This window comes from Heptranchias perlo, chromosome 31 (assembly GCF_035084215.1).
Source record: "Heptranchias perlo isolate sHepPer1 chromosome 31, sHepPer1.hap1, whole genome shotgun sequence".
In the NCBI taxonomy this organism is placed as follows: Eukaryota; Metazoa; Chordata; class Chondrichthyes; order Hexanchiformes; family Hexanchidae; genus Heptranchias; species Heptranchias perlo.
This window is the reverse complement of record NC_090355.1, coordinates 33,493,536-33,510,159: the sequence shown is the minus strand read 5'-3', so window position 1 is coordinate 33,510,159 and position 16,624 is coordinate 33,493,536. Positions and strand designations below refer to the sequence as shown.

General features: G+C 46.0%; 1 protein-coding gene across 2 annotated transcripts in view; it reads left to right on the top strand.

Annotated features, from left to right (window-relative positions):
- nup214 (nucleoporin 214) overlaps nt 1-11,844 on the top strand; it is a 126,655-nt gene extending 114,811 nt beyond the window's left edge. For both annotated transcript variants that reach the window (XM_067969930.1, XM_067969929.1), the window contains 3 exons: nt 2,107-2,249; nt 3,599-3,629; nt 11,538-11,844. In XM_067969930.1, coding sequence (XP_067826031.1) covers nt 2,107-2,249; nt 3,599-3,629; nt 11,538-11,574 — 211 coding nt within the window. In that variant the 3' untranslated portion in view covers nt 11,575-11,844. The remainder of the gene's footprint in view (nt 1-2,106; nt 2,250-3,598; nt 3,630-11,537) is intronic.
- The last annotated feature ends 4,780 nt before the right edge of the window (nt 11,845-16,624 follow it).

Below are 16,624 nucleotides of genomic sequence, written 5' to 3'. Positions count from 1 at the left end.
TGGAAAGAATGGAAAAGTTAATGTTTTGGGACAGGCCCTTCATGGGAACGGATAAAATGAAAGATAAATCAGCATTGTAGTAGAATCAGAACGAGGCGGGCGGTGGGGGGAACTGAGGCCAAGAATTGGTGAAATGACCCAGAATCTGTGGGAGATACTTCCACCGATGCTTTTCCTCATTCTCCCCACTCTTCTCTCCCCCCCCCCCCCCCCCCCCCCACCTTTGTTCTGATTCTTTTAAAATGCCTGCACATCTTTCACTGTTTTCAGCCCTGACGAAGGGCTATCTGTCTGAAATATTAACTGTCTGTTTTCTCCATGGATGCTGATTGATGTGTTGCCCAGCATTTCCACTGCCAAGTGCATTGGACACAGCAAACATCCCAGCTGTAGTGCTCAAGACCTGTGCTCCAGAACTAGCTGCATCTCCAGCCAAGCTGTTCCAGTACAGCTACAACACTGGCATCTACCCGCCAATGTGGAAAATTGCCCAGGTGTGTCCTGTGCACAAAAATCCAATTCCTGCCCCATCAGTCTACTCCCAATCATCAGCGAAGTGATGGAAGGTGTCGTCAGTAGTGCTATCAAGCGGCTCTTGCTCACCGATAACCTACTCAGCGATGCTCAGTTTGGATTTTGTCAGAACCACTTGGCTCCAGACCTCATTACAGAATTGGTCCAAATGTAGACACGAGCTGAATTCCAGAGGTGAGAGTGACTGCCTTTGACATCAAGGCAACATTTGAGTGTGGCACCAAGGAACCCTAGAAAATCTGACGTCAATGGGGATCAGGGGGAAGCTCTCCAGTGACTAGAGTCATAGAGTGCAAAGGAAGGTGGTTGTGATCGTTGGGGGCCAATCATGTCAGCCCCAGGATATTGCTGCAGCTAGTGTTCCTCAGGGCAGAGTCCTGGACCCAACCACCTTCAGCTGCTTCATCAATGACCTTCCCTCCATCATAAAGTCTGAAGTGGGGCTGTTCGCTGATGATTGCACAGTGTTCAGTTCCATTCACAATTCCTCATAATGAAGCAGTCCGTGCCCACATGCAGCAAGACCTGAACAACATCCAGGCTTGGGCTGATGAGTGGCATTTGTGCTACACAAGTGCCAGACAGTGACTGTCTCCAACAAAAGAGAGCATAACCATCTCCCCTTGACATTCAACGGCATTACCACCATCAACCTCCTGGGAACCACCATTGACCAGAAACTCAACTAGACCACCACGTAAATGCCATGGCTACTGGAGCAGGTCAGAGGCTGGATATTCTGTGGCTAATTGCCTCCTGACTCCCCAAAACTCCACCACCTACAAGGCACAAGTCAGGAGTGTGATGGAATACTCTCCACTTGCCTGGATGAGTGTAGCTGCAACAACGCTCAAGAAGCTCGACACCATCCAGGACAAAGCAGCCTGCTTGATGGGCAGCCCATCCACTATCTTAAACATTCACTCCCTTCACCACCGGTACACAGTGGCTGCAGTGTGTTCTAGCTACAGGATGTACTGCAGCAACTTTCCAAGGCTTCTTCAGCAGCACCTCCCAAACCCGCGATCTCTACCACCTAGAAGGACAAAGGCAGCAGGCACATGGGAACAACACCACCTGTACGTTCCCCTCCAAGTCACACACCTTCCCGACTTGGAAATCTATTGCCGTTCCTTCATCGGCGCTGGGTCAAAACCCTGGAACTCCCTTCCTAACAGCACTGTGGGAGAACCTTCACCACACGGACTGCAGCGGTTCAAGAAGTCGGCTCACCACCACCTTCTCAAGGGGTAACTAGGGATGGGCAATAAATGCCGGCCTTGCCAATGACACCCACATCATGAGAATGAATGTTTAAAAAAAGTTGAGTTGATCAGCATTTTGCAGTGTGTTGCTATTTATTTGTGCAGTATAATAAAAAAAATGTTGAATCACTTTGCAAAAACCTTGCATTTTTTTTTGCAATCAATGATCTTGATGCTGTGGGACTTCACACAATAACCAGCTGAGTGAAGCCTGGCTGCTCTGACACCCCCTCCCTTTATTTCTCTAGCCTTTTAAGCGGTCAGTTATATGTAATTGCTAACCAATGACTTTTTCTTCTAAACACAGCTTTGGAAGCAGCCCCAATGCACAAACGTTTGGAGGTCTAGCAAATCAGCCCAATACAGCTGCTTTCGGATCAATTCCCCAGCAGATACCTGGATTCGGCACACAAGGGACCAGCTTTTCGGGCTTTGGGCCCAGCGGAGGAGGTATGAGCTCCAGTGCTTCTGGCCGAGGTTAAGTGGGAATGGAATGTTCTGATAGAATTACATAGGATGTGCAGCACAGTCTATGCTGATGTTTATGCTCTACACGAGCCTCCTCCCATCCCTCTTCATCTAGCCCTATCAGCATGGCCTTCTACTCCTTTTTCCCTCATGTGTTTATCTAACTTCCCCTTAAATGCATCTGTGCTATTCGCTTCAACTACTCCTTGTGGTAGCGAATTCCATATTCTCACCACTCTGGGTAAAGAATTTTATCCTGAATTCCTTATTGGGTTTATTAGTGGCTTTTATATTTACGGCCCCTAGTTTTGGCCTCCCCCACAAGTGGAAACATCTTCTCTACACCTACCCTATTGAACCCCTACATAATTTTAAAGACCCCTATCAGGTCACCTCTCAGACTTGTCTTTCCTGATAGTTATAACCTCTCTGTTCTGGAATTATCCTTGTAAATCTTTTTTGCACCTTCTCTAGTGCCTCTATATCTTCTCTTGTAATATGGAGACCAGAACTGTGTGTTGTACTCTGTGGCCTAACCAACGTTCATTACAAGTTTAACATAACTTCTCTAGGGATTGGTATTGTGTATTTCTCTTTAACCGGGTGCTCCTAGATTGTGAATTAGTTCTGGTAAGCGAGAATTCAGAAAGTCAGTTAACTAGCTTTGGTCCAGCCAGCATGTCGACTTGCCCAAATGTCAAAAACTTTCTTGCTGTTTAAGTCCCTTTTAACATGCGCACTTAAAGAACCATGAAATTTGGAAGTTCGCTTGTTTTCTACTGAGGTATGAATTTTAAAAAAAGAAAGACTTGCATTTATATAGCACCTTTCACAACCTCAGGACATCCCAAAGCGCATTACAGCCATTGAAGTATTTTTGAAGTGTTAGCCACTGTTGTAATGTAGGAAATGTGGCAGCCAATTTGCGCAGAGCAAGGTCCCACAAATATAATCTGTTTTAATGATGTTGGTTGAGGGATAAATGTTGGCTCGGATGCCAGGGAGAACTCCCCTGCTCTTCAAAATAGTGTCCTGGCCAATATTTATCCCTCAACCAACATCACTAAAACAGATAATGGTCATTATCACATTGGTATTTGTGGGATCTTGCTGTGCGTAAATTGGCTGTCGCGTTTCCTACATTGCAACAGTGACTACGCTGCAAGAAAGTACTTCATTGACTGTGAATCGCTTTTTGGGACGTCCTGAGGTCGTGAAAGGCGCTACTTAAAAATGCAAGTCCTTTGATTTATTGTTAAATGATTGTTGGGCCGAATGATTCAAGGCGAGACTAATTTCTCCTTTTTGTTTTTTCAAAAAATTATTTGTAGGGTTTGGAAGTGGTTTTGGATCCACAAATCAGTAAGTAATGAGGCTGAAAGTGCTGATACCAGAACCTGGAATCGTATTAACCCTTACCAGCTCAACAAGCCGGACCGACAAAAAAAATGTGGCCAGCCCTTTATGGGCTAAAAGACATTTTTCCCCGTTTTACATTCTAGATGATGCTTTGACTTTGGTTTTTTGATGTGCTTCGTATCTGTTGTTTTCTGTATTTCTGCTGTAAGGATTGTTCTGTTTTTTGTTCTTTTGCTACTAAATTCAATAAAGGATTAATTAGAGGAGGAATGCACTTTATTATAGTGGCCACAAGCAATGAGCAGATGGGCAGCTAAAGGACTTAATCAGAATCATTCTCATCTCGTTTGGTTTAAATCTCCAGGATGCTGGTAGAGGATAGTTAAACCCCTGATTAAACGGCACTGTCCTTCAAAACTCTGGCTGAATATATCTGGCAGGTGTTCCATTGATTCATGGTTTATGTACTGGTTCATTTTTGATCTCATAGTTATTTGTGAGTTCTGTATGATTTTCCTTTTTTTTCTCCCCTCCCCATTCTGTCTCCTCTTCTTCCCCCGTCCCATCTCCCCCATCTCCCCCCTTCCCCCCCCCCCCGTAGAGTTTTTTTTGGGGGACAGGAGAGATGGGAGGAGTTACCACACAGGATAACCGTGCACCAGGGTCAGCTGGGGCTCAGCGGGTAGCGCACTCGCCTCTGAATCAGACGGTCGTGAGTTCAAGTCCCCACTCCAGAGACTTGAGCACAAAATCTAGGCTGACACTCCCAGTACCAGTACTGAGGGAGTGCTGCACTGTTGGAGGTGCCGTCTTTCGGATGAGACGTTAAACCGAGACCCCGTCTGCCCCCTCGAGTGGATGTAAAAGATCCCATGGCACTATTTGAAGAAGAGCAGAGGAGTTCTCCTTGGTCTCCTGGGGCGAATATTTATCCCTCAACCAACATCACCAAAAACAGATTATCTGGTCATTATCACATTGCTGTTTGTGGGATCTTGCTGTGCGCAAATTGGCTGCAGTGTGTCTTACGCTACAACAGTGACTACACTTCAAATGTACTTCATTGGCTGCAAAGTGCTTTGGGATGTCCTGAGGTCACGAAAGGCACTGTATATGTGTGTGTATATTAATATATATATATATATATATATATATACACACGCACATAAGTCATTTCTTTATTGCTTTGGCCATAAATACCTTTTTAAAAGGTGTTTCCCTGAATTATTATAAAACTCTTGAGCCCTAAGTTGTGCACAAGTCAGCTCTGAGTTTCAGGGTATACGATACATGCATTGAGGGACAACTTGTACATTGGGTTTTTTGTGCTTCAAAATTTCAATTACACCAGCAGCGGTGTGTACAATTATTGTTCTAGAAACATAAAAAATAGGAGCAGGAGTAGGCCATTCGGCCCTTCGGGTTTGCTCCGCCATTCAAAATGATCATGGCTGATCGTCTAACTCAGTACCCTGTTCCTGCTTTTTCCCCATATCCCTTGATCCCTTTAGCATTAAGAAATATATCTATCTTCTTGAATACATCTAATGACTTGGCCTCCACTGCCTTCTGTGGTAGAGAATTCCACAGGTTCACCGCCCTCTGAGTGAAGAAATTTCTCCTCATCTCTGTTCTAAATGTCCTACCCCGTATCCTGAGACTGTGACCCCTGGTTCTGGACTCCCCAGCCATCAGGAACATCCTCCCTGCATCTGGTCTGTCTAGTCCTGTTAGAATTTTATATGTTTCGACCCAATCTCTCCTCATAAGTCAGTCCTGCCACCCCAGGAATCAGTCTGGTAAACCTTTGTTGCACTCCCTCCATGGCAAGGACATCCTTCCTCAGATTAGGAAGACCTTTTGGGTCAAAAAGTTGTGAATGAAGCCTCCCATTTCTGATGATGCTAAATTCCATCCCCAGCATCATCCATGTTTGCAGGTGAACTGGTGTTAACCTTTGCCTTGAAAGTTTCATTGATGGGGTTGGCCTCACAACAACAACAAATTGCATTTATATAGCACCTTTAACGTCGCAAAATGTTCCCAAGGCGCTTCACAGGAACATAATCAGACAGGAGTTGACACCAAGCCACCTAAGAGGTTATTAGGGCAGGTGACCAAAAGCTTGGTCAGTGGTAGGTTTTAAGGAGCGTCTTAAAGGAGAGGTGGAGAGGTTTCGGGAGGCAATTCCGGAGCTCACTGCCCACACGGCTGAAAGCATGGCCACCAACGGTAGGGAAAGGCACAAGAGGCCAGAATTGGAGGAACGCAGAGTTCTCGGGGTTGTAGAGCCTTTGTGAACAGACTGTAGCTGTTGGTGCAGGGTGGCTCGCAGCGATTGCTCCGAATTGAAGGATGCGCCACTGTCTTTACAGGGACAGGAAGTCCCTGGTTGACAGTTTGAGAGAAAATGGAGTAGCTCGGACAACCTGTACTTAACAGAGCAGTTTAAATTCATCCCGACGTACTCTACAACTTCTGTTGGTTTCAGGTGTTCTGATGCTGACTTGTAGACACTGCCACAAACGTTACCTTGTCAGCTTCGACCAAAGCAGATGTTCATTCCGAAAAATAAAAACTCATGCTTCGCTCTGTTTCCTTGGTACTTTTTCTTTGCCCTCGGTCACACACTATGATTTGCCCTCGGTCACACACTGTATGATTTGCTCTGGGTCGCGCGCTGTATGATTTGCCCTCGGTCGCGCGCTGTATGATTTGCCCTCGGTCGCGCGCTGTATGATTTGCCCTGGGTCACACACTGTATGATTTGCCCTCGGTCGCGCGCTGTATGATTTGCCCTCGGTCGTTTCCCTGGGGAAGTCTTGAAATACCGAGTACCTGGAAAGCCCAATCGTGTTGAAAGCCTTCTTGTTGACTTGAATGGAAATAGAAAAGAAAGAACTTGCATTTCTGTAGCGCCTTTCACAGCCTCAAGATTTCCCAAAGCGCTTTGCAGCCACTCTTTGAAGTATAGTTACTGTTGTAATGAGGAAACATGGCAGCCAATTTGCACACAGCAAGATCCCACCAACAGTGATGACCGTAATCTGTTTGTGATGTTGGTTGAGGGATAAATATTTGTCAGGAGAGCAGGGAGGACTCCCCTGTTCTTTGAACATAGTGTCATGAGGTCTTTTGCGTCCACCTGAGAGGGCAGACGGGGGCCTCGGTTTAACATCTCATCGCAAAGGCGGCACCTCCGACAGTGCAGCACTCCCTCAGTACTGCGGTGAAGTGCCAGCCTAAATTGTAGGCTCAAGTCCCTGCAGTGGGACATAAACCCACCACCTTCTGACTCCGAGGCGAGAGTGTTACCCACTGAGCCACGGCTAACACCTGACATCAACGTGGTTTAGTCGCGGAGTAAGATGTCAAACACCTTTCTAAAACCCATTTCAGATCTGAATTGCTGCATTGCGTATTAAATGGGAACTATGGTTCTGAGAGTGTCCCACCAACGAATTCCTCCAAATGAGAGCATGGGTTCTAATAAACTTTGGATCTATATTTAGTTGCAAGGTGCAAATTTTGAAATGTTTGTAATTTAAGAACTTGTTTCCTGCTCCCATGTTGGACTTGGGCTGTGGTCACAGTGCAACTTCCTGTTAACGGGCCGCCTGTTTTATATAATTGGTAACCACGGCGACACTTAATTCAAGTCGGGATGATGAGTGTGTGCACGGGTGAACTCTGGTTGGTTTGGTTCAAATTGAGTGCTCAGACCTGTCTGTGGTGAACCCAGCACTTTGTGACAAGATGCCTGCATTAGAATGCAGATTGGAAAGATCCTCTCAGCCCCTATGCACATCCATCTGCTCACAGATTTATTATTCAATTATTCCATCCATTCGTTCACTTTGGTAAAATAAGTGCGTTTAATTTGTTACAAAATGCCAGAAACTGAACTCACTGTTGAATGATGTGAGAATTTTGACTGGTGTAATAGATCGCATACAAAAGTATTGTGGAGTAGTCGTGGGCTCCCAGACTGTCGCGGCTCCCAGACTGTCGCGGCTCCCAGACTGTCGTGGGCTCCCAGACTGTCGCGGCTCCCAGACTGTCGTGGGCTCCCAGACTGTCGCGGCTCCCAGACTGTCGTGGGCTCCCAGACTGTCGCGGCTCCCAGACTGTCGTCGGCTCCCAGACTGTCGCGGCTCCCAGACTGTCGCGGCTCCCAGACTGTCGTGGGCTCCCAGACTGTCGCGGGCTCCCACTTGGAAAGCTGCCTGTTTCCCTGACGCCCCGTCACCTGATAGGTGCGTCTCTCAAGGCTGCCCTTGCATTGGGTCACATTCAGTTTTAAATATATGAAGTCGGCCCAGTCAGCACCCTGTGATTCTGAAGCCTTGGGTTGAAAGCTGAGAGGGCCAGGACCTACTCCGTTAATGGTAGGGCGTTGGGGAGAGTTATAGAACAAAGAGATCTAGGAGTACAGGTTCATAGCTCCTTGAAAGTGGAGTCACAGGTGGATAGGGTGGTGAAGAAGGCATTCAGCATGCTTGGTTTCATTGGTCAGAACATTGAATACAGGAGTTGGGATGTCTTGTTGAAGTTGTACAAGACATTAGTAAGGCCACACTTGGAATACTGTGTACAGTTCTGGTCACCCTATTATAGAAAGGATATTATTAAACTAGAAAGAGTGCAGAAAAGATTTACTAGGATGCTACCAGGACTTGATGGTTTGACTTATAGGGAGAGGTTAGATAGACTGGGACTTTTTTCCCTGGAGAGTAGGAAGTTTAGGGGTGATCTTATAGAAGTCTATAAAATAATGAGGGGCATAGATAAGGTAGATAGTCAAAATCTTTTCCCAAAGGTAGGGGAGTCTATAACGAGGGGGCATAGATTTAAGGTGTCTGGGAGCCCACGACAGTCTGGGAGCCGCGACAGTCTGGGAGCCGCGACAGTCTGGGAGCCCACGACGACTCCACATACAAAAGGGTCCAGAGGGGCAATTTTTTCACTCAAAGGGTGGTGAGTGTCTGGAACGAGCTGCCAAAGGCAGTAGTAGAGGCGGGTACAATTTTGTCTTTTAAAAAGCATTTGGACAGTTGCATGGGTAAGATGGGTATAGAGGGATATGGGCCAAGTGCAGGCAATTGGGACTAGCTTAGTGGTATAAACTGGGGAACATGGACATGTTGGGCCGAAAGGCCTGTTTCCATGTTGTAACTTCTATGATTCTATGATGTGAATAAATTCAAGGATTTATGTTATATCAGACATTCAAAACCCAAAAACTGAGATTTGGGGCAAAATTGGCAATTTGATTGGTTTTAGCATAGAGGGCACAGGTGTTTATAGACAAAATGGTACTGGTCCAATATTTGCACCAAAATATGGTTCACAGAATGAAGATCGAGTCCCTTATTACAAATATTCATTGCATTGCGTAATACAGTCTACTCAATTCAAAGTTTCTCAATTCAAATGATCTGATTCAGTTTGTTAGGTGCTAAATTCCTACATTCCTAAATTCCTGTGTTATTTATGTGGTTTTGATTCAAATTTGAATTATCATGAATGGACTGCAGTCTTAATTCAGCAGTGACTGAATGGTGCGACTGGTGAAACCACAAGTCCACAGATGTACCAGTGAGATATCACAGCAGCAAACTACGAGAGCTGCATTAAAATACCAGCAAACATCCTCCCCTCACCCCTCCTCAACCTTTAGCAGGTATTCTCTAGAGGGGAGGGTACCAGATGCAGTGCCCTTTCTCTTGATTCTGCATCACTGCTGCGGAGAATGTTGATGATGACTGTGCAAGATGCCGTAATCTGCCGGTCAGGGACTATTTCACTGGCCGGGATAGTACTGTCTTACAATTAGTCAAGGCAGGACAGAACAAAAAAAAATTGGCCCAGGAACAGCCTTGTACATAATGGGATTGATTGAACCGTGACTGTCCTTTTAAGGAGGCACTCTGGAGCAATGTGGTGATGTGTAATGGATTAGGTTTTTTTACAGTTTAATGTTGCCCTTGAGAAATCTTTTTGGTTTCAAGATACGCGATCAGGTAATGAGAGTTTCCGATTGACCGGATAATGTTGAGGGAAACACTGCACATCCAACTGTCAGATTAAAAAGATATTCTGGTTCTTTGTGAAGGGACATGATATTAAAAATTGGCTTTTCAAAGGAAAATCTTACTGCAACCAGTAGATTAAATGAATGGAATTTTGATGCGAGTTGTTTATATTGTACATTTAGTTTTTAAAAGTCAGGAAGCCCCCTGGATGTGATCAGAAATGTCTTCATACTCCCCTAAAGGCTGAGAATTAAAGAGCTGCACAAATCGTTTTTTGCCGAGTTAGCTCACTACAGGGGTCGGGAACATAGGAACAGGAGGAGACCACTCAGCCCCTCGAGCCTGTTCCCCCATTCAATTAAATCATGGCTGATCTGTATCCTAACTCCACCTACCTGCCTTGGTTCTGCAACCCTTAATACCCTCACCCAACAAAAATCGATCAATCTCAGTTTTTAAATTTTCAATTGACCCCCCCAGCCTCAACAGATTTTTGGGGGAGAGAGCTCCAGATTTCCACCCCCCCTTTGTGTGAAGAAGTGCTTCCTGACATCACCCCTGAACGGCCTGGCTCTAATTTTAAGGTTATGCCCCCCTTGTTCTGGACTCCTCCCGCCAGAGGAAATAGTTTCTCTCTATCCACCCTATCAAATCCTTTAATCATCTTAAACACCTCGATTGGACCCTTCTATACTCGAGGGAATACAAGCCTAGTCTATGCAAACTGTCCTCAGAAATTAACCTGATTCTGGTGACTGGGTGCTAAGTTGCCCACAGAATCCCCCTGAATCAGACAAAGGGACACCAGAGGGGGCAGCGTGAGGAAAGCAAAAGAAAGACTTGCATTTAGATAGCGCCTTTCATGACCTTGGCGTCCCAAAGCACTTTACAGTCAATGAAATACTTTTGAAGTGTAGTCACTATCATAATGTAGACAATTTTACAACACCAAGTTATAGTCCAGCAATTTTATTTTAAATTCACAAGCTTTCGGAGGCTTCCTCTTTCCTCAGGAAACATTTACCTGAGGAAGGAGGAAGCCTCCGAAAGCTTGTGAATTTAAAATAAAATTGCTGGACTATAACTTGGTGTTGTAAAATTGTTTACAATTGTCAACCCCAGTCCATCACCGGCATCTCCACATTATCATAATGTAGGAAACACAACAGCCAATTTGCGCACAGCAAGGTCCCACAAACAGCCATGTGATAAATTACCAGATGATCTGGTTTTTTTAGGTGATAGTTGTGGGATAAATACTGGCCAGGACACTGGGGAGAACGCCATTGCTCTCCGTCGAAATAATGCCCTGGGATCTTTTACATCCACCTGGGAGGGCAGACGTTTAACTTCTTATCTGAAAGACGGCACCTCTGACAGTGCAGCACTCCCTCAGTACTGCTCTCGGAGTGCCGGCTTAAATCTGTGTCCTGTGGTCGCCGACCCTCCTGCCAGTGCAAACAGCTTCTCCTTATTTACTCTATCAAAACCCCTCGTGATTTTGAACACCTCGATTAAATCTCCCCTTAACCTTCTCTGCTCTAAGGAGAACAATCCCAGCTTCTCCAGTCTCTCCACGTCACTGAAACCAATTTACTCCCAACTGGGTTTTTGTTTATCAACACAGCCAAATTTGACAAGAAGTAAACAGGAGCACGAGCAAAAAATGCTGATTGAAAGGATTCCATTTCTGTAATGTCTTTCCCTTAAAACAGTTAAAGAACCGGGAAAAAAAATCATTCCCGCCCATTGAAATATCACCGTTACTTAAATTAATGCACCACTCATTTCAGTCAGTTGTTGGGTTGTTCATCGCCAGCTGATACTATGAGCGAGTGTGTTTAATTGTGCTTCAATTCTTTTTGTCTTGTTTCAGGTCCAGTCAGTCATTTGGCAGTGGATGGAGGGGCTGAATTCTCTGCAACTTTATTTGCTTTTTTAAGATATATATATATATATATATATATATACATATACACATATATAAAAGTGACACTCGGCCACACAAGAGGTGTTGTGGTGGTGTGATTTCCAATGAATAATAAATGCAAACAGTCTAAGTACTGGTCGCTGTGCAGAGTGAGATGAAATAGTGTTCGTCACTTTGGGAGTTCATGTGAGCAGTCAGTGCCACGTGATGTCATGTCAGTGCTGTATTTTGTCAAATAAAATTCTATTTTGAATTTTGCCTACTTTTCACTTTGTTTATGAGATCTTGTTGAAGGTTTAACCCTTTATTCTTTTTAAGCCTCCTGCACAGTTGCCCTGCACCGTTTTATTTTCAGACCCTGTGTACTGCTGAAACAATCTCCCTTGTTGGTCTTTTCCCCTTCCCCTCAGTCCCTGACACCATTACGAGGATGTTGCCGTGATCATCTTCAGAAATGTAAGTATTTGCACCGCTCCATTTACGTGGCTCCTCTCACATCCTCGGGACGTCCCAAAGCGCTTTACAGCCAATTAATTACTACGGAAAACACTATGACGTAGGCAAATGCAGCAGCCGTTTTGTGCTCGACAAACAGCCTTGAGGTGATTGACCAGTTCATCTGTTGGGCTGAGGAACAAAGGTTGGGCCGAGACACCCGGGAGAATTCCCGGTTTTCCTCACCTCATGTCTGGGTCTGTTATAGACTCATTGACAAGAGATTGATTGCTACGATTGGTCAACAACTCCATTATTGTTGTATCATGCGACTAACAGGAAGGCGAACTAGGTGGGACTTTGGTCTTCATTGAGCAATTCCCATGTTGCTATAATGCAAGTTATTGAAAACTTTTACACCTTTTCCTACTTCCTTGCCAGCTGGAAGGACAGACCATCCAACAAAGTGTGATGGTGCCATGTGACAGTACCCCAATGCAATGGTGCCATGCGACGGTGCCCCATTGCGATGGTGCCATGTGACAGTGCACCAATGCGATGGTGCCATGTGATGGTACCCTAGTGTGATGGTGCCATGTGGTGGTGCTGCAATGCGATGGTCCCTGAGTGCAATGGTGCCATGCGGTGGTGCCATGCAGTGGTGCCCCAGTGCGATGGTGCCCTTCACTGGTGCCCCAATGCGATGGTGCCATGTGACGGTACCCTAGTGTGGTGGTGCCCTAGTGCGATGGTGCCATGTGCAGTGCCCAGTGCGATGGTGCCCTGTGCCGGTGCTCCATTACGCTGCATCACAGAGATCTGGGGGCTGCAGGCCTGTTCCTATATTCCTCCCATGCTGTATTATCTGTTGCCACTGTACGTTCGCAGGGAAATCGCCAGAACAACGGCGAGGACAAACCTGATCTACAGGAAAAGAATGATCGTAAAATCAAAAAAAGCTGAAAGGTAAGGAAAAGTACACATTTGAAAACTATATGTACAGAGCAGAAGGGTTGGCGTATGCTGAGTGAACTGACCTCAACGGGGACTGTGGCTGCATTAGGCCCCAGCCAGGGTTCGATACTCCCCACTCCCACCCCTGGACCATGCATGTCAAGTAAGAACAGCCACGATGCCCTCCCTGCTCGAATAACCTGCCAGCACCCACTGTCCAGGTTCACACGTGAACCGGGTGCCGGGGCTGTTCTGGCAGCACCGTGGAACCGTAGAGGTTTACAGCACAGCAGGAGGCTGTTCGGCCCATCGCGTGTGGCTAGAATAATCCAAAAAAAACAGATCCCGCTGTTGTGCTGTTTCCCCAGAGCCCCGCACCTTCCTCTGCTTCTAATATCCATCTCGTCTCTGCCGCGGCCAGGGACGAGGATCTTCAGTTATGTGGAGAGACTGGAGAAGCTGGGATTGCAGAGAAGGTTAAGGGGAGGTTTAATAATGGTATTCAAAATTACCAGGGGTTTTGATGGAGTAAATAGGGAGGAACTGTTCTCCGCTAATATCGTTCTAATCAATAGAAGCTGCCTTCAGACTTAAAAGCGTGAAAATTTAAGCTGAGTCAGATGAATCCACAGAGGCTAAATTCAGACAACTTTCCACTGTGTATAATTTTAAATTGGATATAATTCCATGTTTATCGGCCACAGACGACTGAAGCTAAATTCAAAAGGCGATTTCTCCTGCCGCACTGAACTGTTAAGAATAGTGTTACTGAAATTTACAAACTACATCACATCACCTTGCTGTATTTCCTGATCTGTATGAGTTACCGCCTCTCAGATTTATTCGAGTTTGATTTCTGCAGCTAGCACAGTCTCTTAGCTTTGTGATTTATATTTTTTCTTTCCTTTTTATCAAAAATCAGCAGAAGCCACTTGAAAGAAAATGGCTTTTGTGTTCGTTCCTTTTGTCAGCTCCTGTGTAATTAACGGGCAGCATTCAAAGTTCCCAACTACACCGCAAGGACACCATCTCCCCCGTCCATTCCAGCGCTCTCCTGGCCGGCCTCCCACCCTCCGTAAACTTCAGCTCATCCAAAACTCTGCTGCTCCCGTATCCTAACTCGTACCAAGTCCCGTTCACCCATCACCCCCTGTGCTCGCTGACCTACACTGACTCCTGGTCTGGCAACGCCTCGAATTTAAAATTCTCATCTTCGTGTTTAGATCCCTCCATGGCCCTCACCCCTCCCTATTTCTGTGACCTCCTCCAGCCCTACAACTCTCTGTGATCTCTGCGCTCCTCCAATTCTGGCCTCTTGCGCATCCCCGATTTTCATCACTCCACCATTGGCGGCCGTGCCTTCAGCTGCCTCGGCCCTAAGCTCTGGAATTCCCTCCCTAAACCTCTCCGCCTCTCTCTCCTCCATTAAGGCGCTCCTTAAAACCTACCTGAGGTGAAAGAAGCAATATAAATGCAAGTCTTTCTTACTTTTACCTCTTTGATCAAGCTTTTGGTCACCTATCCTGATATTTTTTAGTGTCGGCCATGGCTCAGTGGGTCGCACTCTTGTCTCTGAGTCAGTAGGTCATGAGTTCAAGTCCCACTACCAGGGACTTGAACACAAAATCTGGACTGACACTACTGAGGGAGTGTTGTACTGTCAGAGGTGCTGTCTTTTGAATGAGATGTTAAATTGAGGCCCTGCCTGCCTTCTGAAGTAGATGTAAAAGATCCCTTGGGACTATTTTGAAGATGAGCAGGGAAGTTCTGTCCTGGTGCCAATATTTATCCCTCAACCAACATCACAAAAAAAGTTATCTGGTCATTATTACAGAGCAGTTTGTGGGATCTTGCTGTGCGCAAATTGACTGCTGCGTTTCCTACATTACAACACTTCAAAAGTACTACATTGGCTGTAAAGTGCTTTGGGACGTCCTGAGGTTGTGAAAGGTGCTGTATAAATGCAAGTCTTTCATTGTGACTCCGTGTCAATTTTTTGTTTGATAACGCTCCTGTGAAGCGCCTTGAGACGTTTTACTACGTTAGAAGGCGCTGTATAAATGCACGCTGTCGTTTGAGAAGAGGTTCCAACCAGAAACAGCAAAAGGAAGGCACAGTAATTGTTGCAAAAAGTCAAGTCAGGTGACCTGTGCGGCCTCGAGCGAGGCGACTTAGTTCATGTGAAACTAGCTGACGAAACAGGATCTTGTGGGCACGGAATCAGGAAGTACGAATGTTTTAAGATAGAAACCGTGGCACAAGGGTGTTAGATGTGGTCTGAAACTGGTTAAGAATGTAACTGCCTCTCGCAGCTTGATGCTTGTGCAAGCCTTGTCTTGATGCAGTGGGAGCTGTGTAACGTCTCCCAGCTAGCTCAGTACCACAAGTGTGAGTCACGTCCTCCCAGAAAGTGGTGACTGCTTCAAATTAGATGTCGTTAGTGGGTGTGCATTCCGTTACTCAGTTAAACGCTGGTTCCAACTCCCATTTACCTGTCTGCTGAATATAAACCAATCTTCTGTAGTGCTTCCAGTGACCCCCCCCCCCCGAGTACTTTACAGGGTACTGAAGGAGAAACAAAATGAAAGAACTTGCAAATTATATCGCACTTTTCACCATCTCAGGGCGTCCAAAATCGCTTTACAGCCGATTAGGTATTTTTCGAAGTGTAGTCTCTGTTGCAATATGGGAAATGCAGCAGCTAATTTGTGCACAGCAAGGTCCTTCAAACAGCGATGTGACAACTGCCAGATAATCTGTTTTTAATGATGTTGGTTGGGGGGTAAATATTGGCCCAGGACACCGGGGAGACCTCCCCTCCTCTTCTTCCCAATAGTACCGTTGGATCTTTTATGTCCACTTGAGGGGGCAGACGGGGCCTCGGTCTAACGTCTCATCTGAAAGTCGGCACCTCCGACAGTGCAGCACTCCCTCAGCACAGCGCTGGAGTGTCAGCTTAGATTCTGTGCTTCAGTCTCCGGAGTGGGGACTTGAACCCTTCTGACCTTCTGACTCAGAGGAGAACAGGGAGTTGGGGTGGTGAAAACACATTCAAGGGGAAGGGCTTTTGAACGCAGTGAGGAGGCAGAGAGCTGATGCTGTAGAGCGGAGGGGGAGTGGGGAACGCAGTGGGGTGCATCCTGGGATGTGTATGGCTGGAGGAGATTGGGGCTGACGACTGACCAGGCCTCTGAAATTTGTGAGGTTTATAGACCTGGATTAGTTGGTGCAAACAGGTGTGTTTGGGGATCCTCAATCTTCCAAAATCATGGAAGTTAAATCCTCGTGGGTTGTTGTGTTTTAGCTTTGGTCGGATTGAACTTTTGATCGGCAAATTCAAGACTGAATGCTTAATGTAGTCACATCACCATCCTGCGAGTACAACTGTACGGGCATTAAGCCAGTTGAAGTAAACTGGACAATGCCAGTCTGAAAATAGCACTCGTAGGAGTGTGGTACCTAGCAAGTGAATATAAAATACATCCTAATGTGCTTGAGACAAGAGAAAAGGAGCAAACACTGGGCCTTTACAAAACAGTTATAAGAAGACCAGAAACTTGGTTAGAGAGATGGGTTTTATGAAAGCTTCTAAAGTCAGGGGTCGGGGAAAGGTCGGAAACTGGAGGAGTTTAGAGAGAGATTTC